Below are 24,164 nucleotides of genomic sequence, written 5' to 3'. Positions count from 1 at the left end.
CCATCAATGCACCAGGTCAGATCTACAATGGCATCTCTTGTGGGCATCAATATGTTCTTCTCCTAGACACCTGCCACAGCCCAAGCCTGTATATTTTTGAGAAGCGGCGTAAGTTGTTTTTACTCAAAGTGGTCTCTAGATAGTGGTTTGCTGGTCTGGATAGGGTAGAATAATTGACACATTGTTGCCTGCTTTGAAGTCCTGGGTTGGGGACAGCAAAAGCAACACAAGCAATCCTCTGCCTTAAACATTTCATCACATTAACCCTCAACCCAAAGCTTGCTGGGGTGGGCTAGAGTGACAGGATTCCTGCATTGCAATGGGTTGGATTGGTGATGACCCTTGGGGTCCCTTCCAACTCAACAATTCTATGATTACGTATATGATTTGTTCCTGCTGACTATGGTCTCTTGATTATGGGCGCCTTCACCATTTGGACTTTCTTTATAAGAGTGGACACCGCTGTGTGTTTTATGGGCAGGTGGCCAACATGTGCACAAAGTCCTACACACTTGGAGATTATGGCTTGGAGCCACAGAAGGGAAGCTTCCTATCACCTTCTCCCTCGGGTGCCCATAACATCCCCAAAAGCCTCTCGGGTGGATCAAGGAGCATACTGAAAATGTTGGTGGAGATAGGAAAGGCTGCTGGAGAAGAGAAGGTGGGGATCTTCTGCTTATCCTTGGGTATGTTGGGGTGAAGTTGAATCAGAGAGAGAGGGGGGGGGAGAGAGAAATAATTTTTGGTTTATTTATCCTTGTTCCGAATGCTCATTTTTGTAAGTCACTCTGAGTTTCATTTTTTTGGAAAAAGGAACAATAAATTGCAATAAAAATTGATATATATTTTTAATAGCTTTCAGTTTTCATCTCTGAACCTAGTATTAGCTAGACAATATATATACTATATATATATATATATATATATATATATATATATATATATATATATATATATATATATTTACAGCAGCAAATTCAGAAAAAACTCAACCCTACCTTCAGGCCTTCTGGTCCCAGTTCACCTGCATAACCTTTTCGACCAGGCTTTCCCTGCATTCAAATAAAGAAAAACCTCTGTTTTTGAATGGGTTTGGAATAATGAAATGCACCAGAGTTGCATCATGCCTGACACAAAATACCTGCCCATGCTTCAATGGACTGAGCTGAGTTACGCTGACACAGTAAAAGCAATGCTTAGCTAAACTTTGCCACTGTTGATTAGCTAGAACTGAAAATTGAACATATAGAGGCTCTTGTATTTATTTGAACAAAAGAAGCTTAAAGTAACACAGAATATGCTATATTACACACAGTAACAACCTGGGCAATTTGATGTGCGCTAGGTTTGGGAACTCTTGAGAGTCCCATGGACTGCAAGAAGATCAAACCTATCCATTCTTAAGGAAATCAGCCCTGAGTGCTCCCTGGAAGGACAGATCGTGAAGCTGAGGCTCCAATACTTTGGCCACCTCATGAGAAGAGAAGAATCCTTGGAAAAGACCCTGATGTTGGGAAAGATTGAGGGCACTAGGAGAAGGGGACGACAGAGGACAAGATGGTTGGACAGTGTTCTCGAAGCTACGAACATGAGTTTGACCAAACTGCGGGAGGCAGTGCAGGACAGGAGTGCCTGGCGTGCTATGGTCCATGGGGTCACGAAGAGTCGGACACGACTAAACGACTAAACAACAACAAGGTTTGGGAACAGAATAAATAATGTGCAGAAGAACCTCAAATATTACTTTTATAAAAAGGTCGCATTAGCAGAGTATTTTAATGGATTAAAAATTAATAAACATAATAAAAACTTGAATTTATTCCTTAAAATTATTCCTTAAAATTCACTGAATTTATTTCTTAAAATCATACTGAATTCTGGGATGTTCTTACAGTGAAAGACAAGAAATGGAATATGGAAAACTGGTTGCTATCAAAGGTGCAAGGATAAATTTTAAGAGAATGAATTTCCAGCAATTGCACCATTAATATCAACTCATTAGATAACCGAGGAACATGTTTAGCATCCTCCTCATCAAGCAAGGTCCCAAAAATATTATAAAAGTGTCTTCTTGTGAAGCTCTAGAAGAACATCTAATCAGCAGATGCAGAAAGTGTTATGAGATTGTGGCAAGCTGCACGTGCAGAAGAGATTAAACTAGGGATATATTCCTTCATATTATTGGTGAAAGCATTTGCCTGGGCCTTTTTTTAAAAAAAAAACTCCACATCTATCCTGGGTCTTCAGAGGAAAAAGCAAACAGAAAATAGAATAGAAAACTTGTTTAATTAATTAAGTACATACATTTCAGTAGAGCATATATTTTCAAAAAATAATAAAAAGCAAAGTGATATCATTCAGCTTTCATAAACCTTGACATTTTATATATTGTTTTCCATCTGGTACCTTGTCAGAGCCAAACCAGAAATGACACCATTCTTGCAGTTATGTGAACACTGTCCTGTCAACTTTGGCCCTCAGATAAGAGGCAGGAAGGCGAAGAGCAGAAAACATGAACTACTGCTGCTTGCAATAATACCATTCCCATTTCAGTGCAACTTTCACATCCAGATGCAGTATACCTTTGATGACCAGATGGTGGCAACAAACATCAAGTGATGGCTGCTTCCATTACCCCCCAACTTCTCTGAACTTCTCTGAGGGTCAAACTACATGTCATGCTTGATGAGTTGGGATCAAAACACACAGAGAAGGTACAATTATCCCTTCTTCCCAACTGCAGCCTCCTAAAATTGCCTCCCCAAAGTGGTAATGAGTCTTTGTAAAAAAAGAAGTAACGTTTGACGCCAATAAGAGCTTCTCTTCTCTTCTCTTAGATTTCTTTTTACTTTTCTTTCCCTCTTCTCTTCTCTAGGCCTCCTGGTGTAATATTGTTTTCCATGTTTTACTGTTTGCCTATTGTTGAACGGTGCCCTGATGTTTCATGAGATGGAAGTATATAAATAAAATAGGGGGTGTGAACGGGTGATTTTCAGAAGGATCACAGCTGAGCGGCAAAGAGATAACCCTCCCCTCCCTGCGCACTGCAATCCAGTAACAATGGGGGACATGGCTGTAACTAATCTTAGAAAGACAAAGAGACAGCTGCATGTGGTGCAGTAAGGGCATCACGCAGTTTTACCCTGAGGCACCTGGCAGATCACTGATGGAAGCAGAAAACTGGACAACACTGACTATGTTCCCTTCCCAGCTTTCATCTGAACCTCTCAGAGCCCTATGAGGCAGGGACGTCAAGAGAGAGTTTCATGCCCAAGACTACCTAGCAAGTGTCACAACCAAGCAGGAATCTGAGGGTTTCCTATGCCCTATTGATCCACTTAGCAACAGGATGACCCCTCTAAAAAGTCAGTGACAGAAATATAAACCCAACTCATGCCCATCAGTCCACAATGGCAAACAGTTGGAGAATTTCACTTCGAACAGGTCTTCTACGGCGGTTCTAAAATATGAAGTTACTTACCCTTGGTCCAGCTCCCCCGATAGGGCCAACAAGTCCTTCTTCTCCCTGAAATAGAAACAGGTTAGCCATTCTTCTCCATTCTTGAAAACTGTGTTTATTTTAAGCACAATTCTCTTAAACACCCAAATGGCTCTGTGTGCAGTTAAACATGAGGGTGTTTTTTTTTAATCTATTAACTAGCAGTCATAGATCCAGAAACAGGAGGGAAGCCTGTGGCCTTCCAAATGTTGTTGGACTACAACTCCCTTCAGCCCCTGCCAGAGTGGCCAATGGTTAGGGTTGATGGAAGTTGTAGTCAAACAACATTTAGAAGGCAATTGGTTCTCCATCTTTATCTCACTCACCATCTAGAATACACACACCAAGTATTTGATTGGCTGTATTTACTGGAATTCTCAAGGTAAACACATATTCATTAAACCCTATGTTGATGCTACTTATACCTATGTTTCTGATGGTCACAATGTTACGATATCTCCGCTGTCTCCACAGCAAGTGGAATATCTTTTAACATTAATACCTCTTAAAACTAACCTTACAAAGAAAAAAAATGTATGCACTCAAAAACTTCATTCAATTTATTTAGGCATCCTGATCATTCTTCTTCAGAATGTGAAACTTAATTCTTCAGTATATCTGCAAGCTGCCAGATTCAGCTCATCTAAACAGTGCATAAGGAATCAAAAGAAATAAATAGCACAGTGATCTGCAACAGTTTCTATTCAACACCTGCCAAAACAGAAGGTCGATATCTTTGCAAACAAAAGGAACCACGTTAGTGAAAATGGAGTCCAATTTCAAGGGAAAAAATGATGTGAAATTAAGGGAACAATGTAGCTTTCTTACCTCAACACCTTTGGGGCCTGGTGGTCCTGGAGGTCCTCTATCACCTAGAAATCCCTAAGTAACACACACACAAATATTTAGATTAATGGATGAGCATGTTAAGTCTAGACAACCTAGAAAGAGTGATGCCATAAAAGCTAAGACACTTCACTCTATTTTATTCTTTTAAGCGTTTCCTTAGGAAGCACATTTGTGACCATTTTTATTTCTTAGTAAAACTACAATATGTATACAATTATCTGCATATGCATTTCAGTTGCACAGAACAAGGCAGCTTACAATGGGGAACTAACTGGTTATAGCGAGGGAAATCTGATAACCATTTCCTGCTGGTGGCACTGATATGTATGAATCCATATTTCCCTATTTTAGGTGAGAAAGAAACTGGGAAAGGCGTTTTGGACACAAACATAGCTCCATGGTAAGGGTCTCCAACAGTTTTGCTGCAGCAATCAAATTGCTAACTCCTCAAGACTCTAGCATCAATTCACTAACAGCCTGGAACGAGAGGAGTGCATTGCACAAATTATTTAAAGTTGGCCTCACAGCTATAATTCAACCATAAAATATCCAGTTGTGTGTCTCATTTAAGAAGCATAAAATCATCTTTGCTATATTACTGTATTCTGTATGCATTCAGTTATTAAAATGCTACTTAAATAATACCCAAACAACCCACACTCTAAGATTACCCACCACCGGAGAAACCCTGTTCCATGTTGTTTTCCGCAAGCAACTGCTCTGAGCATAAGTCCTGATCAAAAGGAGAAGTCCAGAGTTGCAGAGATGCAAGAGGCAGCTTCCCCTAGAGCTGGATAATTACGCTGCATTTGTGCACTGCAAACTGCTGAACAATCCAGTAATACTTGCCGGAGACGTGGAAGTACTGCTACAGCAGAAATGTATAGGAATGAGGCAATGCTGGAGCAGTTAATCATACAGAGACACAAGGAGAAACCTCTTTTGATGCATTAGAAGTAACTGAGTTAGATGCCTCTCACCAAATGTAGGTATGTGGCACATCTGCCAGCCCCAGCTTTGGCTGACATGAAGCAGGAAAGCCCTGAGCACTGAATCATGCAAAAATGCAGGTCTCCTCCTCCTCCTCCTCCAGGGATGGTACTTGCAGGTGCATTACTTAATTAATGTTCTTCTTATAACGTATCAGCAGTTCTCTCAGAGCAGACCAGTGTGCCCCTGTGTACAGTTTGGAAACTGCTGTTTTATACAATCCAGCACCACAATATAGCATAGCCAATACAGTGGTATCTCGGTTTATGAACACAATTGGTTCCGGAAGTCTGTTCATAAACTGAAGCGTTCATAAACTGAAGCGAACTTTCCCATTGAAAGTAATGGAAAGTGAATTAATCCGTTCCAGATGGGTCCGCGGCGTTCGTAAACTGAAAATTCGTAAGCCGAGGTGTTCATAAACCGAGGTTCCACTGTAATGTGACTTCATCAGGGAAAATTATTATATTGTTCTGGGATACTTCAGGGTAGAAAACAAGGGTTGAGGAACAAGTTCAGCACTATGAGGAGGTCTGGATCCAGTGAAGCACTACTGCTTGTACCGTAAATGGCAACAGCTTTGCCATTTCACATTACACCACAACCAAGCTGTAGATGGAATCCAGGTGTTTAGCTTCGTCACTTTCACCACTGTTTTGCAGGGCTACCCTAATATTCAGGGATATATTCAGAGGTAAGTCCCACCCTCACACGTTTCTGATTGGGTTGAGAAGTTACAAAACTGCTCAAATAATTACACGCACAACTATAACTGTACTAAGTTACTACTCAGTAAGTGGTCAACTGCTTTCACCATAGGGGAAGTCTACTTTAAAATCACTAACAGTAATTACTACAATCAGTTTGTCACGTGATTTTTCAGTATGGTAACTGGCTTACAACCTCCTTCAGCAAGCTACATTTCCAAAAATTTCTCACGATAGGGAGACGTGCGATTTCAACAAGTGTTTACAAGGCTAGAACCGAATTCAACCAATCGTTAGCTCGCCACGTTGCTTGCTCCCTTGTGGTAGGTTGTGTGAACCACCCCAAAAACCAGGAATGTTCACTGAGAAACACAAAGATGGCCCGTCTAGTTCTGTATTGTCTACCTTGATTGGCAGCGGCTCTCCAGAGTTTCAGACACAGAACAGCCCCATCCCTACATGGAGATGCCACAGATTGAGGCAGAGTCCTTTTGCATGCAAAGCAGTTGCTCTGCCACTGAGACACAGTCCTTCTCTTCATAGGCAGGGCAGTTGTCTAAATGCCATTTTAACAGCTATTATCTGGGAACAACAGCCACTGTTATAACGGCTGTGAAAATTCTGATCCTAAACCTCTGCTGCCTTGTGCCTATACTCAATCATAAGAAATGGTTTGGGAGTAAACCCTGAGGGAAAATCCATACTCACTCCCTTGCAGGAAATCTTCAGGCTCAAGAAAAGGCTAAGGAGTAAACCCTACAGAATCCCAAGTCAAGTCCCTAAGACAGTTGGACTTGGATGGCGTTTCCTTCTGGCAACTCCTGCAGCCAATTTGGTGCAAAATGTATTGCTCTACTTTCCTTTGGACCACATCAGCTAGGCCCAGAGAGAGGGCTTGTCGTCTGGGCAGCACAAGACCTCCAGACACACTGCCCAGGCTTGCGCCCCAGAGAGGTCTATTCAGCGTTGCTAACGCAACCAAAACAATGTGGGATGCAGCAGTTACAAGTTACCAGTCTCTGCAGCAGTGTGAACTTCTCCCTCAGAGGCGCCCTCCACCATCTCTTGAGACAGATGGGTGCCAGCATATACTTCTTCTTTTAATTGAACACATCTCCAGTTTCCAGCCTAGTGGAGTTTGGCTGCCCAGCCTCTGTTGCCACTTCATCCTTTCTCCTTGGAACCACTCTCAAGCCAACTCCCTGGTCTTGGACTATGTTTTATCCTGCTGACCCAGCTAAACCACCCATCTAGTGGATTGCCAGTTTATTCCTCATGGACCAAATGATCCTGCAAACATACATTAAACCCAATCATGCAAGGTATAGGTAAAAGGATAAACAGATCCTCAGGTCCTACATGACCCTTTTGAGTTAATGAACCACATTGCCAATGAGATCTGCTAGACTGTGGTTTGTACAATGCAGCCTCTGCTTCTACATTCAGCATAATTTTAAAATAATTTCTGAATGGCTTGAAGAGGGCCAGAAATGGCACATACCAGATCCAAAATTCTTGGAAAGGGCCAAAAAACACATTCAAACATTGACGTACTGGGGAAATATAAATATTACTAAACGGCTGTTGGTTTTCTTTCCCGTATGCCTGTCAACGAACACGATATACTTTTCACTATTAATTAATTAATGTGATGCAGATGGGCAGCAACTTTCTTTGCTACTGGGGATCTTTAGACATGACTTATCCAGTTTGCAAAAAGTGTTTCCAGACACTATCAGGATAATTGACTGAAGTTTCCATTCCTTCTAAGAGTTTCAACTAAAAAAAGAAAGTAAGTGAAGGTCTTTCAGAGATTTATCAAACATGCCAGGAAAGAATCTAGAGAGTCTACAAAGAGTCATATATACTTCACATTGCTATGTAACTTCCCCATTAGCTTTCTCTTACAGGATTAGTGAAGTTCTTAATATCATGTAAGCAGTCCAAACAAAACACCAGAAAGTAATGGAAAGAAGCTACCAGCTATTTCCATTTTTACAGCATGCGTGGCAGTTAATTCTCAAATAAGTGTGCTGAAAGACATAAATGAATTAAATAATTAAAGGTTCCCGTAGTCCACAGATGAAAGGCCCTGCACTTACTATCTGAATGTATACTTGATATAGGCTTGCTCCCTTCTAAATCCAACTCTGCTAGAAGGTTAGATACCACTGCAGTGGGCATACTTGGATCATTCAATCACAAAATTACATAACTCCAGAGGTTGTTGCATCGTTGGCCTGAGTCACTGCTCTAGGCCTGCCCATTTTCAATCAGGAGGCATGTCCAGATCGCTGACTCATGTAGAAACCTGAGTGGCAGCCTCCTCTGAGGACAGGCGGTTCTTACTCTTACAATAAAGCTTTTCGGGTGGAAAAGAAAACCATCTCTCCAGATTTACATTGGAAAGAAGACAGCCTTGCCTTTCAGCAGCTTGTGGAAAACACAGTGGTAATGCATGCAGTGGGCACAGTCATGAAATTTCCCTCCCAACACTGCTTTACGGGACATACAAAGGTCGGGGACATACAATTGCACCAGTAGAACTAACAATCTGGTACTGCTGTTGGCACAGCCACGTGGCCCCAAGCTCACCATGGCCTTGCCCATTCTGGTCCAGGTTGGCTGCAGAGATACCACCGTCAGAAAGGGTGACTCTGGTGCTCTGCCCCATCACACACTCTGCTTTTGGGTGTATGGTTAAATGGGACTGGATGCCCATAATGGCAAATGCTGTTTCCCACATCCCCACCAAGCGCACCTTTGTCGGAGTCAACAGGAAGGGCTTCAGAACCTGAGCCAAGTTATTGTGCAGGTTCATATGGGAATAGATAATTTGTAGTCCATTAATCATATCAATATGAGCCGATTATTTGATTTATCAGTCTATTAAATTTGCATAAAACTTCAGACAGGGGGGAAAACATTCTCTCTTTGTTCTGAGGGTCACGTCATCCAAGGCCAAACTAGCTGTGATGAGGATGCAGCTGAATTTGCACATACTTTGATCCTTAGAAGACACATTGCCACTTTTAGTACACATAGGATGAAATGCCTCTTTGAAGATGGCAATTGCTATCTGCAGTGTTTTTTTAAAAGTATAGTAATTAATATTAATTATCAAAAAATCACTTGAGATAAAATCTGCTTAAATCTGTTAATTCTGGAGGCACCTTTATATTCAAAATGTTTTTAATTGATTCATCTAACCAATTAGCATCCTTACGTCATCTGCTCTTGTGATGGAGAGGCCAGAGACATCATCAGCAAACACAACTCAAGGGAAAGCACACATAACAAAATCAACCGCCAATAGGTTCTTCTAAAACTAATGAAATGAAAATACTTCCAACGATGTTTGGATGTTAATCACAGGACAACAGCCCAAGGTCAAAAGCAAAATGTTGTTTACAAGCTGAACTTTATGTTCAGATCATGGTCCATAATAATACAATTAAAATATACCAGGGAATTACATTTGTTGATTACTGTAGGGATTTGGAAAAAGAAATAGAAAAATAATAATGAACAAGCCAGTCTAGTGTTTGCAGACAGTATGAAACACGGATATCTTAAACTAGTGTTAACACAAAAGTTCTGTAATGCTTTCTTGGCAGTTAGCATACATTTAACTTCTGTGGAAGCATAAAAACAGAAGAATGAGGAAAAGAGAGGCTTAGCAAAGCTTTATTCCAAAAATAAAAGAGAGAGGGAACTCCTCAAAACCGCAGTCAGCACAAAGCAGCTGGGAGTGCTAAAGCTGAACATTTCCAGTTTCATGTAGGCCTCGACTCTTGGTCTTACAGACTGTGTAAAAGCTTTTCCATTTTGTCTAACGCTCATCTCAAATGTAAGACACCAATTTTTCTCTGATTAGAGATGGCTGTCTGAGCTCTCCATGTATAAGAGCCAAAAAAATCTATGGAGACCATAAAGTCTCTTCGTAAAAGTTATTATTATAGCAAACAACATTTGACGTTTCCAACTAAGTAATCAACATTTTGGCAGGGATCTGAGAGAATAGCAATAAACTAGAGCAGTGAGGGTTGTGACAGTATATTTTAGTAGGGAGAAATGTGAACATACTTCCCGATTGCAGATATTTGTACCCAAATAAATGGCTGAAATGTTGACATAACATCAACATTAATATCAACATGTGTCATTGGACTTGGACAATGATTGCAATCAAGTTGTTGCTGCAGGAGAGGTGCTTTTTCTAGCTCTTAGCCTTGGGAGAAAGTCATAGTCCACCCAAGGTGTATTTAGAGTTGATAGGCATTCTAGCAGAAACTTGGGGGCAAAGTCATACGAAAATTTCAACCAATGGCAACCATGTTTTAAAGCTGTACCTGCCAACTTCTAAACAAGTCATAAGGACCAGCCTGTTGGATCAGGCCAATGACCCATCTAGTCCATCATCTTGTTCTCACAGTCGCCAACTAGATGCCTGCGGGAAACCTTCAAGCAAGACCTGAGCACAAGAGCAGCGCTCTTCTCTCCTGAGGTTTCCAGCAAATGGTATTCAGAAGCATCCAACTGCAAACCAGGGAGGCAGACCACAGCCGTCTCTTACAGCCACTGATAGTCTTCTCTTCCATGGATTTTGTCTAAACCTCTTTTAAAGCCACCCAAGTTGATGGCCATCACTGCCTTCTGTGGGAGCAAGTTCCATAGTTTAACTATGCACTGCATGAAGAAGTCCTTTTTTAAAAAATATGTCATGAAATCTTCCAACATTCAGCTTTATTGGACATCAATGAGCTTTAGTGTAAAATTTTAAAAAAAATCCCAAATGCTGCAACCTTTCCTCATGGATTGAGTCGCTCCAACCTCTTAATCATTTGGGTTGCCCTTTTCTGAATCTTCTCCAGCTCTACAGTATCTGTTTGGACATGAAGTGACAAGAACTGTACACAGTATTCCAAATGCAGTCACACCAATCGCTTTGCCTAACAGCATTATGATACTGGCAGTTTTATTTTCAATTCCTTTCCTAATGATCCCCAGCATGAAATTTGCATTTTTCACAGCTGTGGCACACTAAGTTGACATCTTCATTGAGATGTCCACTTTGACCCCCAAAGTCTTGTTCCTGGTAAGTCACCACCAGTTCAGATGCCATTAGCATATAAGTGAAGTTAGTACATTTTTGCTACAACATGAATCACTACACACTTGTTTATACTGAACTGCATTTGCCACTTGACCGCCCACTCAGTTTAGAGTGGTCCTTTTGGACCTCTTCACAATCTCTTTTTGTCTGAATGACCCTGAACAATTTAGTATGATGAACAAATGAGGCCATGTCACTGCTCATCCCTAACTCTAGATCGTTTATGAGTAAGTTAAAAAATACAGGTCACAGCACCAGTCTTTGGGATACTCCACTTCCTACATCCTTCCATTCAGAGAACTGTCCGTTTCTTCCTACAGTTTGCTTCCTGCTACTTAAGCAATTCCTGATCCACAAGAGGACCTGTCCTCTTACTCCATGACTGCTAAGCTTACTCAGGTGTCTTTGGTGAGGTACCTGAAACTCCATGTGCACTATGTCAACCAGATCACCTCTTAAAGAACTCTCAAGGGTTCGTGAGACAGGACTTGCCCTTGCATAATCCATGCTGACTGTTTCGGCAAAGCTTGTTCTTCACCATGGCCTAGGTGGTCACATGCATGCTGACACCATACGTTCAGTTCATCTTTGGGCATTTGATTGCAACCACTTGAAAATCCAAAGTCCCTTTGAGGCAGCTTCGAAGAGTACCCTCAAAATTCAGTGGATTCTGTGCCAGTGTCACCCCCAACTGACCTTTATCAAGATACAACTAGCATTACCTTGGTTTCCCTATTCCCACTGGATCCAGTGTTCCTGAAGCCTATCCAAGAAGAAGCAGGAATAAGCTGCTGATAACAAGGCATTTTTTCCACCTGAACCCAACTCTGTCACAGTTCTGATAGTGCTGTCTGTTTATGACTCAATGTGTTAGTCATTCAGCCACAAAGCAAGGATACTAGATCATGGCTGGGGAAACCACATTCTTGCCCTCGTTCTAGACAGCCTGTTTTAATTAAGAGTCCAAAATTCCTGGTAACAGTGGATTAGAAAATGTTAATAGCTGCATCAGAGAATTTAGGATTCAGGCTTACAGCTCCCTTGCATATTCATCTTACTGCTGTCTTCATCATCCATGAATGATTAAGAGATCTGCCCCTGCCTATGACTAGGTAGTCATAGACTCACGGTCTCAATTGTAAGCTGAACACTGACCATGCCTAGAACAGCGTCAGAAAGTCTATGGAGTCTCCCTTCTGGCTTCAGGGATCCCTTGATAAGGGAAGTGGGCTTTTTGTGAAAACAACTAAGGCAGGATCTGTTCCTACAAACTCCTGCCTATTTTTTTTACCCTTGCTTCCTTCATACATCCAACTGGTAGAATCCAACAGCTGTGCCTATTTTTCTTCCATTTTCCTCTCCTACTGTGCTTTTGAGAGAGAACTATACCATTGGATTTTAAAGAGCAGCAAGTTTACCTATATCAAGATCTAAAAGATTTCTCACAGACCAACCTCTGTATAAAAGTTATTAGAAGCAAATAGATAAGGACTTCAAAGTAAAAAAATAATAATACACTTTTTCTAAGCAAGAAATACTGATATTATCCTGCGCTCTGAAAGAGCTTACAACAGTACTTCACATATGCTTACCTTTGGGCCTTCAGGGCCATTCAAACCAGGAGCACCAATATCCCCTGGAAAACCCTAGAAACCAAGAAATAAATAACGCTTTTATTTTGCTTACTCAGTTCTAAAATCCAACAGGTCTATAGAGAAAATGTTGGTGTGGGTGATGCATTTGAGAAAGACTTTACTAATTTCACATTTTCTAGATCAAGCTAATACAATAATTTATTTATTTATTATATTATTTATTTATCTAATAATAACTTACTTTTTATCAAACCATTCACTCTTAGACATAAATACCTAGGAAATGTAAAAGTCACTCTGCAAATCTTTTCACATTCTGTTCCCCAGCCCATATTGTAATGGTTTCTTCTATTTTGCTACATGAGAGAAACCAATCTACCTCAAAAGACTCAAAACGATGTTATACGCTTAACTGCTCTGCTAAATTATGCAAGCCATATGCAAAGCTATTGAAAATAACGATTTCAGAAATGAAAATATTCCTTCAAAGAATCTGTAGATTTTGCATTTTTAGTAGTTCATAAAGTTCTGTGGCAAGTAAAAGGAAGGAACTACTTTGAGGAACAAAGTTATCTCCAATGCTATTTTTCTAGAAAAAGAGGTGCCAGAACTCACCATGAACACCCCCCCCCCGGTTCTCTCAGAATGGCAATGACGCCCACCTGAGAGGTGCCGGAACTGAGTTCCGGCGAGTTCCAACTGAAAAGAAGGCCCTGGTTATTTCCACCCTTTCCTTTTTTGTTCACAAGCCACCTCAAGGTCATCATCGACTATCTTCCTCTGCAGAACCAACAGGTTTGTTATAGGAAACATGGGGTGCCTCCTTCGACCTTGGGTGAGACCACTGGTGTTCTATGGGTCAGCAGCAGTGACCGGCAACAAACGTTTCAGATGGATATTTTTCTTAGTTCTACTTGGATTGAACCTAGGAACTTCTGCAGACAAATCACGTGCCCTATTACTTTAGTAAAAGGTGACAGATTTATACATTCTGAAGCAAAACCAAGAGTATGTGCTCTAATACAGTGCTATGGCCGTTATGTATAAATACAAAATATCTCAACGTTCTAGGAGTTCCAAACCACAGAAGAATCAGTGAAATTTAGGAATGGTAACGCAACTGCTTTGTGTCTAAACAAACGTCAACTAATTTCCCCATTAACTAAATAAAGCTTCACACACACACACTGCCTAACAACCAAAATAAAACCATTGCTTGAAATAATCCAAAGAGCTCTTTAGGCTCACATTTTAGCCTAGCTGAATGTTTGCTTTTCTTTGAACAGCAGACCTCTTATATCATAACAAGATGCTTAAAAAACTTCCCTCAATTTTAAAAGTGGTTCATACCGTGGCATTTAAAAGGACAGAAGAAGTTACTGTTTGAGGGGAAATAAGTCTAAAGCCTCCAAGTGTGTGTGTGTGTAATTGTTATAATTTTAGTTTCACACTTCAGTCATTGCCTTTCTGCGAGTCTTTATTTTCACTTCTGCAAGTCAACATTAAAATATTCCATCATTGTACATGTCATTAATTTTACTAGAGCTGCTCTGCAAAGGAAAATCTGCAGGTGTTCTTAATGTCAAACACAGAACTTAAGCAATGCTAGCACATTTCTGTTGGAAATATGAAAGCCCCGGAACATGTCGTGTTTCTTGTGACCAGGTCTGGAATTAATGAAAAGTTCATTTTTCCAGTAATGGTTCATATATTCAAAATCACCCATGCTATGCAGTCATGTCACTGTAGCTGCATGGAGAAAATAATATATGTGCTAAATGTTCCACAATGACATCTTGCTTTTACAATTTCTGTTACCAAAAAGGGGGGTTAGGGTTGGGATATCTTATCCCTGGGACCTTGTCATGTGCAGATATTGTCATGGAAAGCCCAGATCACCTTTTACCACCACCAGGCTGTTTGAGCACATGAAATAGGGCAACAAGTCCTGAATGGTAAAACAGACACTTCCTGTCAACACAAAAGGCTGTGCACAGCAATTTAAATTGTGACGTTTCCCACGAGGAAAAGACAATCAATTGCCTTGAAAGGAGGTTTAGAAGACAATAATGTTTTATGGATACATAGTGTAATTTCATTCAGTGCTAGCCACTTGTTCTGTACTATAGAATTTGACAACATTTTAAAGATTTTATTGTACACCACCATGATAATTCTTTTTAATGAGATGGTGGTTTCGAATGAGTCTTATAAAAGATATACAAGTCCTAAAGCAAAACTGGAAAGTGAGTGAATGGGGCTATATGCAATATATAGTGACCAGACGCCTCTTATGTGTCTAATTTCAGATAACTGCTCCATAGTTCCCTTGGTGTTTCTTACTATTAGAATTTCCACCTAACAAACCTTGCTTTGAAAATATAGGTCGAAGCACCTTAATTAATTAAAATACTCTTGGCCAAAAGCACTTGAGAATCAAGAGATTCAAAGCACTCTCATGTTGCAGGAAATTATGCAGAAGCACTGATAACTATAACTAACTACCAGCTGTTATGAGGTTGGTTTTTTTTAAAAAAAAAATATAAGTAATAGTAAACAGAAGTTATTGGATATCCCAGTGCTTACAGCATTGTCTGCAGAACCTCAAAACGTCACAGTTTGAGATGAAACATGGCTTGATAGTAGACTTTTGGGAGCACGATCAGTGATTCGTGCGTAAGAAACATGCATTTTGCTGCCACCAAAGCATGAGTCAAATCAAACGTGCCCCTTTTCCTTTGAAATTCCCAAGCTCTGTGCACAAAACATATGGCAGCCAACTCCCATATGGCTGACCGTCCTGAAAAAAATTAAGTGCGCAATTTCAGATCAAAACAATTTATGGATACAATGAAGTATCTATTGAAATAAATGACTTATGTTTTCTTTACTCCAGATGCAGTCTGGAGTAAAACCCCTTGAGGAAACAATAAATTCTGCTTTGAAAGAAGTTTGTGGGATGCAATGCAGGGACTTCCCCACCAAAGGGGGAAGAACCCCACGAAGACACAGAGAAGTTCAGTTTGCCGGAGTTGGCAAGGAATCCTTTTTCCATACACAGGATAGTGGTTTTAATCAGATGGCTTTCCAATGGAGATAATAGTAACAAGACTCCTGTTTTCATGAAATTCCATTTTAACAGCAAAAATAAAAATAAAGTCTTTAAACTCCCTCTCCCTGCTTTCGGTCAGCTGACCCTCATTACCCACCACTGAACACAAGCTACATGAGAAAATGCTTGTTGAAGTACCCTGCAGTTTGCCATGCAACATAAGCATTAGATTACATTTATGAGCCTTAGATTATATTTATGAACTTTTGAACGTATTTCTGCAATACAGTGTAACCTCAGTTTTCGAACGTAATCCGTTCGAAAGACTGTTCAACTTCTGAAACGTTCAAAAACCAAGGATCAATGGGCGGTCGGCAAAATCCATTGAAATAATGGAAAAACATGCAGCGGAAGCTGTTCAACTTCCGAGGCATGTTCAAAAATGGAAGCAATTACCGTATTTTTCTGTGTATAAAACATCCCCGTGTATAAGACAGGGGGGGACTCAAAATAAAGAAAATGCACTATGCATTATCCGGGTATAAGATGACCCCTTATTTTAAACTTCAAAAATTTAGGAAAAAATATAGTCTTATACACGGAAAAAATATGGTACTTCCGGGTTTTCGGCGTTTGGGTTCTGAATCGTTCGTCAATGGAGACGTTCGAGAACCGAGGTTCCACTGTACCGCAGGAAACAGCAATGTATTAACCAAATATTACACCTGGTTAAGGCAGGTAAACCAATTTTAAAGGGTTTTCTTCTTCTAAACAACTTATTGGCTCTTAAGCAATTACGCTCCTAACTTAAATATATTTATGTATTGCAAAACATGAAAAGGATCCCAGCTTACTGGATCCGAGCCAAACTGTATATACTGCTTTCCAAGCAGGTACTGAATAACATCTGCATTAAACGAAGAATCAGCAATGGCTATTTATTTATTACATGTATACACCTCCTTTCTTCTGGGGCATCCAAAGTTCCTAAGTGGTCTCCCATTCAGGCACTGACCAAAGCCAGCCCTTTTCAGCTTCAGTACAGTTACTGCATCATAAGCCAAGTCAGCCACCTTTCATGCATGAGCAGTGAAAGCTTGGCCTAATTGTGCAGTTTTCAGTGCAAAATAGGATGCATTATTTACTTCTTTAAATAGTTCCTTACCTCAGGTCCAAGAGGTCCCGGTGGCCCTCGGGGTCCTGGATCTCCTGTTTTACCCTAAAATTAGAGCATCCATTATAAATCCAGGTTTTTCCTGATGAGTTCTGCATAAGACGTTTCCTATTTCTTAACAAAAACGTACATCTGAACAATTATCAAAAGAAAAGTTTGTATCTATCTATCTTGATTTTACAGGTTTCATGGTGAAATGGCTCCCGTTTTTGGTAAATTTTAATTCGAAAATAGGGGTGTATTGAAAGGTATCAAGTATGACTTGTCTTGGATACAACCCCTTTATCTATTTATACCATTTGTTATATTTTCACCAACAGACAGTCCAAGGAATATAAAGTTCCCTATTATCGTTTTAGATATTGCCAATGTATATGGCTCCACTCTGTACTGATTATTAATTTATTTTTTTGTGATTAAAATAATGTCAATGCACGCATATCGGAAAATATAACTAGGATGCATCAAATTCCAACAAATCAAAACAGTTCAGTTCCTGTCACATGATCTTTTCTCCCCTCCCCCCCGTCCTTTCTCTTATATGAAACAAATAGGTTAATGGTTTTGAATCCATTGGGTTCTTATTTTGTTCAACCAATCAGATTCTGTAGGTGTTCCTCTTTCTCCCTGGTTTCTTGTTGTTATTCATTTGGCCAGAATTTTTAAAAAATCATTTACGTTCTTCAAATTTATAAACTATCCTTGCTTGCTTGAACCAAGAAACACTTATAACCAGTATCAGGACTTCAGATTATGAAAGCTGAATGCTCCCCAACCACATACACATCCCAAATATATTGCCCAATGATTTATTTCCTTACTTCTTATAAATAACATGCATTGTATGGCAATGTGCCAGATAAGATTTGGTCAGCAACCTTTTATATATCACCAAATTGTCAAATAAGTGCTACTAAGTTGTCAAAGTGCAAATGAAGTGTTAAGACATACCGGGGGTCCTGGTTTTCCTCTGATTCCTGGTGGCCCTGGCAAACCAGCTGTACCCTTTGAGAAACACAGTAAGAACGGTGAAAATTTAAGTGAGATTTAAGTGAAAATTATGGCAGTACATTCCCATTAAAAATAGAAGGGAGATGGTTTTATAAACTGTCAGAGGACTTGTTATGCTTCCATTTTTGGGATAAAACATTCCTATAGAAATATAGGGAAATCCTGCCCAGATAGCGCCTAATTCCGCAGCTCAGCTAAAACAAAACAAAAAAAGATTATTTTGCTTTTCCCCATAGATATTTTGCATTACAAAGCTACGTGGGGGCTGAAAAGAATAAAAGACAGACATTCATATTTTCTTCTTTTCTTTTTTGCCACTGCTACAAAACATTTTTCTTTGAAAACCAGTCCACCTAGATAGATTTTAAAGCAAAACAAAATGTCTTGCTTCCCTCCTGTGCTTATCCTTCCCCATTCTGTCATAGAAACATAGGTTGCTTCCAGGCAACCTGTTAACTGAGCAATCATCCTGATTTGTTTGCAGGGAGCTTATCTAGAGGATATACGGCAGGCATCCCCAAACTTCGGCCCTCTGGATGTTTTGGACTACAATTCCCATCATCCCTGACCACTGGTCCTGTTAGCTAGGGATCATGGGAGTTTTAGGCCAAAACATCTGGAGGGCTGCAGTTTGGGGATGCCTGACGTACGGGGAAGGGGAAAACGTTCTGTTGAGCAAGGGAAAATCCTTGCACTAATGCAATTTTAGCCTTAGCACTATCTTGAATTCCGCCAAGGATGTTGTTTTCTGGAAGGCAGCAACATACACTTTGGAATCAATCTGCCTCAAAAAATATCACAGGCAAAATGCTCCTGGCCCCGAATACAGTGATTGAAGGCATCCGTAGCAAGGTCTTATGCATGGCTTGCCCATGGGCAGTCCTGCACACAGAGTGCCGAGTGGGTAAGGATGCCAAACGCCGATTTAGACCAGTGCCTGGGCATGGGTGGCTTATACAGCCAGGGAGAGGATCAGAGGGAAGTCAGAGATGAAGTCTTCCCTCTGGTCTCCCCCCCGGGTCATGCCCCCAAACTCACCCACGATTGGATGCGACCAGTCAGTGCAGCCGGAGGAAGACGAAGTGATGTCAGCAAGTCTGAGAATGAGTTAGTTGGATACCACCCATGATTAATAAACACAACAGTTTAGAACGTAAGACCACTCTGTATAGGCATTTGCAAATCAATAACAAGCTTCGATTTAAAGTGTAGCACATTTCCAAGAAGACTAAGACTTATAGAAGTTGGTCAAAACAGAGCTGTTATGAATTACCTTGTCTCCTGGGTATCCCAGCTCCCCCATCTCTCCTGAAATGCCTTGTTCGCCCTAAACAATGTATTAGTATATTAATATGGGAGAGGGAGAAGAAGAGAGAGAGAGAGAGAAGGGACACTTTAATAGAAAGTTTTATAAAGTCCAACAGAAATATGTCAATATGGCTTGTTATTCACAGCCCAAATGCATTGCACTGTTGCACAAATCAATACGATTTCAGAACCTCTAATGGCTAAAACAGGTCTCAGCATTTGATGAGATTATTCACAGTAATAATAGCTACAGCAGCAGGAAGTGTGTGTTGGCACAGATTCTTAGCCCTGAGCAGCTTGTACAAAACAAAGCGGCGGGTAAAATGCAGAACCTTATTGCAGCTGCTTCCCCACCCCCACCCCCCAAAATAGAAAAGTAAGAAAGGGTTCTTTGCAGAATCACATTAGGAGGTGTAGATAAGGTTCAAAGTTAAAAGAGCACCGATAATGAAACTATTTAGATCACCTTATCACCTTTCAATCCAGGTTGCCCCATACTCCCCGGAAGACCCTATGCAGAAGAAAGATAAAAGAAATTACAAAACACAATTGTTCAACTGTTTGGCGGAAAAGGGCTTTCAGCAAAATACTTGGGTATGAGCTACAAGACACTGTACCAGAGGTCCAGGAATCCCAGGTGCGCCAGATGGTCCGGCTGGTCCTACAACACCCTAAAAGACAATAAATAACATGACTGCTCTGTGTGTTTACTCTCCAAAGGGAACTAAGTCATACAGAAAGCCTGTATAACAGGAGTATCCAGCAAAGAATCCGCCATATGCATTTGGCCCACAAATCCTATCAGTCCCAGTCAGCATGGCTGATAACCAGGGAAGATGTGGGTTGTAGTCCAACAACATCTGGAAAACAACATGTTCGCCACCTCTGTCATAAGACAATAGAGTGTATTTGCTGCTTGAGTGCTGGTTTTCTTCTACCCCATCCATGCTAACCTGTCTGAGAGCTAATTAAACAACAATAAAACATCCAAGATGTGCATGTAATTATTGCCGTTCTTTTTCCTCAGCTAGAAAATATATTGCAAGGATATCCTGTCTGCCTGATCGACTGGAAAAGGGCTGACCAATACAGCCAGGGTAGAACTTTCCTGCTCTTTCCAGATAGGGAAATGTCTATGATGAATGATGGGATAAAAAAGGAAGAATCAGGAAGTGCCACTCATTTGCTCGCAAGTGTGGAAGGTCATGTTAACCGATTTCACACCCTATTAGCATGCATTTGGGAGAATGCACATAAGGTTATCTGGAGGTGGTACCCATCCCCCCCATGCCCTGAGCAGAATTACTAAAACAACAAGCTCAGTTTGCTGGAGGAGGGGGAGGGGATGGGTACATACATCCATATGCAGTGGCCTTGCCCCATGATTCAGTCTTTCAAGTCTTTATTAAATAAGCCTATCTTACATTCCAAACGTAATCAATGGACCCAGTGATGGCCCTTTTTTGAAAATTCAGAAGCAGAGTTTTCCAATAAAGAACTACTTTGATTCCTTTGGTTCGCAGCTGCCAAGCTTATAGTGGCCAGGCAATTGAAGTCAGCTAAAGTAAAGTAAAGGAACAGCCTTCTTCTCATGGAAAAAAAAAACATTCTGGGATAATATGCCAATAAAGGACAATTGTCTGGAACTATAATGCTGTTTTTTAGAATAAACCTAGACAGCATCTTAAAAAGCAGAGACATCACCTTGCCGACAAAGGTCTGTATAGTTACAGCTATGGTTTTCCCAGCAGTGATGTATGGACGTGAGAGCTGGACCATAAAGAAGGCTGATTGCCAAAGAATTGATGCTTTTGAATTATGGTGCTGGAGGAGACTCTTGAGAGTCCCACGGACTGCAAGAAGATCAAATCTATCCATTCTTAAGGAAATCAGCCCTGAGTGCTCGGACAGATCCTGAAGCTGAGGCTCCAATACTTTGGCCACCTCATGAGAAGAGTAGACTCCCTGGAAAAGTCCCTGATGTTGGGAAAGACTGAGGGCACTAGGAGAAGGGGACGACAGAGGATGAGATGGTTGGACAGTGTTCTCGAAGCTACAAACATGAGTCTGACCAAATTGCGGGAGGCAGTGGAAGACAGAAGTGCCTGGTGTGCTCTGGTCCATGGGGTCACGAAGAGTCGGACATGACCAAACGACTAAACAGCAACAACAACAAACCACTCCCTCCTCTCTTCTCATAGCCTTCCTTTCTTCCCCTCATCTTGCTTTGGCAGTTTCTCTTTATTGTTGTTATTTTTGCTTTTTGTGTATCAGAAAATGAAAACAATTACAAAATAAATAAATAATGACAAACACTTTGAACTAAGCTCAAAATATGACATGGAGTTAGTGAAGTTGGTAAAAAAAAAACACCCACAGTTGAATGTTTTCATTTCGTTTTGTATTTTTTTAAAAAACTGGCCTTGGTCTGAAGTGTAGCTGCAGCATTTTGTACCAGCTGAAATTTCTGAACACACTTCAAAGGCAGTCCCAAGTACAGCCTGTAACAGCAAACTAGCCTTGATAAAATTAAAGGATGAGTGACCCAGGCCATGCATTCTTTCTGCAATCGCCGCTGGGACACAAGCTTATGTTATACCAAAGCTCTCCTAGCAGAGCCAGAATACGGTTTTCCCATGGGAAGTCCAAGTCCAAAGGTACTCATAGGCTATGAACCTGATTCTTCAAGGGCACCGCAACCCTGTCCAAAATTGGCTGTATCTCTATGCTACATCAACCATCCTACCAACAAGAGCATTTCTGTCTTGTCTCAGTCTCAGCTTGCTCTCCTATATCTGATTTCAGACATCAGTTCAAGATATGAATGTTTTGGAGGGCTAGCTTTCTAAATACAAGACATTCATAGGGAACACTGGGAACATATAGGACTTTTAGAACAATTTAAAGTGGGTCACTTATGAATAACTCATACCTTGTGATTATTATGAGGGTGTAGATCAGGCATCCCCAAACTGCGGCCCTCCAGATGTTTTGGCCTACAACTCCCATGATCCCTAGTTAACAGGACCAGTGGTCAGGGATGATGGGGATTGTAGTCCAAAACATCTGGAGGGCCAAAGTTTGGGGATGCCTGGTGTAGATCAACTCTGAGTAATCACCCAGGCCAAAACTCCTCTGAAGAGTGGGTTGTGTCTCAGCAGAGGCAAAGGGAAGAATGCCACTTAAATGGATTGTGTATTTTTCAAAACAGAAATGGACTAAGTAAACCGACAGTAAAGTAAGTAAATATTCCCCTGAAAATGAGTGTAGATAACTTTTTTTAAAAGCCTTTTTTACTTCAGGTTTTGAAGCAGACATTTGGACTAGATTGCCCTGATGTGTAATTGGCCCTTTCATTTAAATGTACATACATGTTCTGTCACATCATTTATTCCTAGAAATCAAAAGCAGCCACCATACCATTAGTCTTAGTATTTTTTGGCCAAGTCCACCTTGGTTTCCTTTCCAGTTATAGATTTTTTTGGAGTTTGTTTGGGTCTTTTTTTAAACAGTAGAATATTGGGACCTTATTTTAACCACAACTTGGAATTGATTTCATCACTGATTTCACTGGGACTTGCTTCCAAGCAAGTGTGCTTAGGATCTCAGCCATAAGCTGGAAGCCTTAATCTGGCAATGGCTAAATGTACTTTTGTCTAGAAACAGCCAAGCCAATGTTGATGTTATGGAAATATCCATATGGCAAAGTCCTGCGCCGACTTGAGAGCCAGCTGAAACTATTCCAGCTATAAGAAAGAGAAAACTTAGGCCCAGTGTGTTGATCTACTGTAGAGTAGACTCACATGTGAGCTTGGATGCAAACGAAGGCTTTCTACAAGCACAGAATGGGAATATGTTTCCACCGAAGGGAAGAAATACTTGTGCTACTTGCTCCTTAGCAACATCCAAGAAAAACACATTAAAAAAAATCTGTTTTAGGAAGCAAAATAAAAGAATGCTGTGAAGAATCAAAATTATGGCACTGAAAGGCAGATCATGTAACATGATGACTAAAGGATACAAGCGCTGCTGTACATAAGAACTCATTTTGCTACTTAGAAAGTAAGAAAAGAGACTACTTTTAATTTGTAAGGAGCTTTGTCAAAAGTCTGAGCAGGTTTTACGAAATCAAACCAAAACAATATAGTTGAATCAACATCCTATGATTTTTGTGTCGCTGCGTATATTTCAGGATGAATGACCAAACAGCATACACGAACAAATTTGCAACAAATGTGCAGCTACTTTTGCCACTGGTGGGAAATGGCTAAGGATTTCGTGCACGAAAAGAGTTTCTGGCCGAGAGACCATGTTTTAACATAACTAAACATGCAGTTGGGCCTTTATACTGTCTTTCTCAAATGCATTAAGATGCAAAAAGACTCTTGAGATCAAGAATCGGATTTTAAAAGCTCCTTCTAATGGCAGAGCAGTTAATTTTGTCTGGGGGCCAGAGACAGAGCACATAAGTTTGGCAGTGAACCAGCACTTCCAGATGCTACACATGTGCTATAGCCTTGCACTCTGATAAGCACTTACTCCATCATGCGTCTGCCTGAGTGGTTGTGGCACAGAGGACGGGGTGGTTGGCCACAAAATGCCAACACAATCCCTCTCTCCTTATTGATTGCTTGATGCATGTTTCCTCTGGAGAGAACTGGCGTTGCCATGCATCTGTGTAGGTGGCCCATGTTTTCAGTTACATGCTAAAAGACTACAGTTCACTTCTTCCTGTTCAGTAAATAGCATATAGGCATATATCTCCAAGCCGTGTTTTCTCTACTCTAACCCATTTAAGCACTGGTATTTTTCCCGGAATTAAAAGAAAAAGCTTCTCTAATAAACACGCATAGTTTGTGTTGC

General features: G+C 40.7%; 1 protein-coding gene across 1 annotated transcript in view; it reads right to left on the bottom strand.

The window, feature by feature from the left end:
- Nucleotides 1-24,164, bottom strand: part of COL24A1 (collagen type XXIV alpha 1 chain) — a 161,600-nt gene that overhangs the window by 81,075 nt on the left and 56,361 nt on the right. The window contains exons 15-23 of the mRNA XM_035123684.2: nucleotides 19,919-19,972; nucleotides 19,768-19,812; nucleotides 19,267-19,320; nucleotides 17,934-17,987; nucleotides 16,974-17,027; nucleotides 12,754-12,807; nucleotides 4,328-4,381; nucleotides 3,482-3,526; nucleotides 999-1,052 (exon numbers count right to left, since the gene is read on the bottom strand). Of these exons, the coding sequence (XP_034979575.2) occupies nucleotides 999-1,052; nucleotides 3,482-3,526; nucleotides 4,328-4,381; nucleotides 12,754-12,807; nucleotides 16,974-17,027; nucleotides 17,934-17,987; nucleotides 19,267-19,320; nucleotides 19,768-19,812; nucleotides 19,919-19,972 (468 nt within the window). The remainder of the gene's footprint in view (nucleotides 1-998; nucleotides 1,053-3,481; nucleotides 3,527-4,327; nucleotides 4,382-12,753; nucleotides 12,808-16,973; nucleotides 17,028-17,933; nucleotides 17,988-19,266; nucleotides 19,321-19,767; nucleotides 19,813-19,918; nucleotides 19,973-24,164) is intronic.

The sequence above is a fragment of the Zootoca vivipara genome, chromosome 7 (genome assembly GCF_963506605.1).
Source record: "Zootoca vivipara chromosome 7, rZooViv1.1, whole genome shotgun sequence".
Lineage (NCBI taxonomy): Eukaryota > Metazoa > Chordata > Lepidosauria > Squamata > Lacertidae > Zootoca > Zootoca vivipara.
This window is presented reverse-complemented; position numbering and strand designations above follow the sequence as displayed.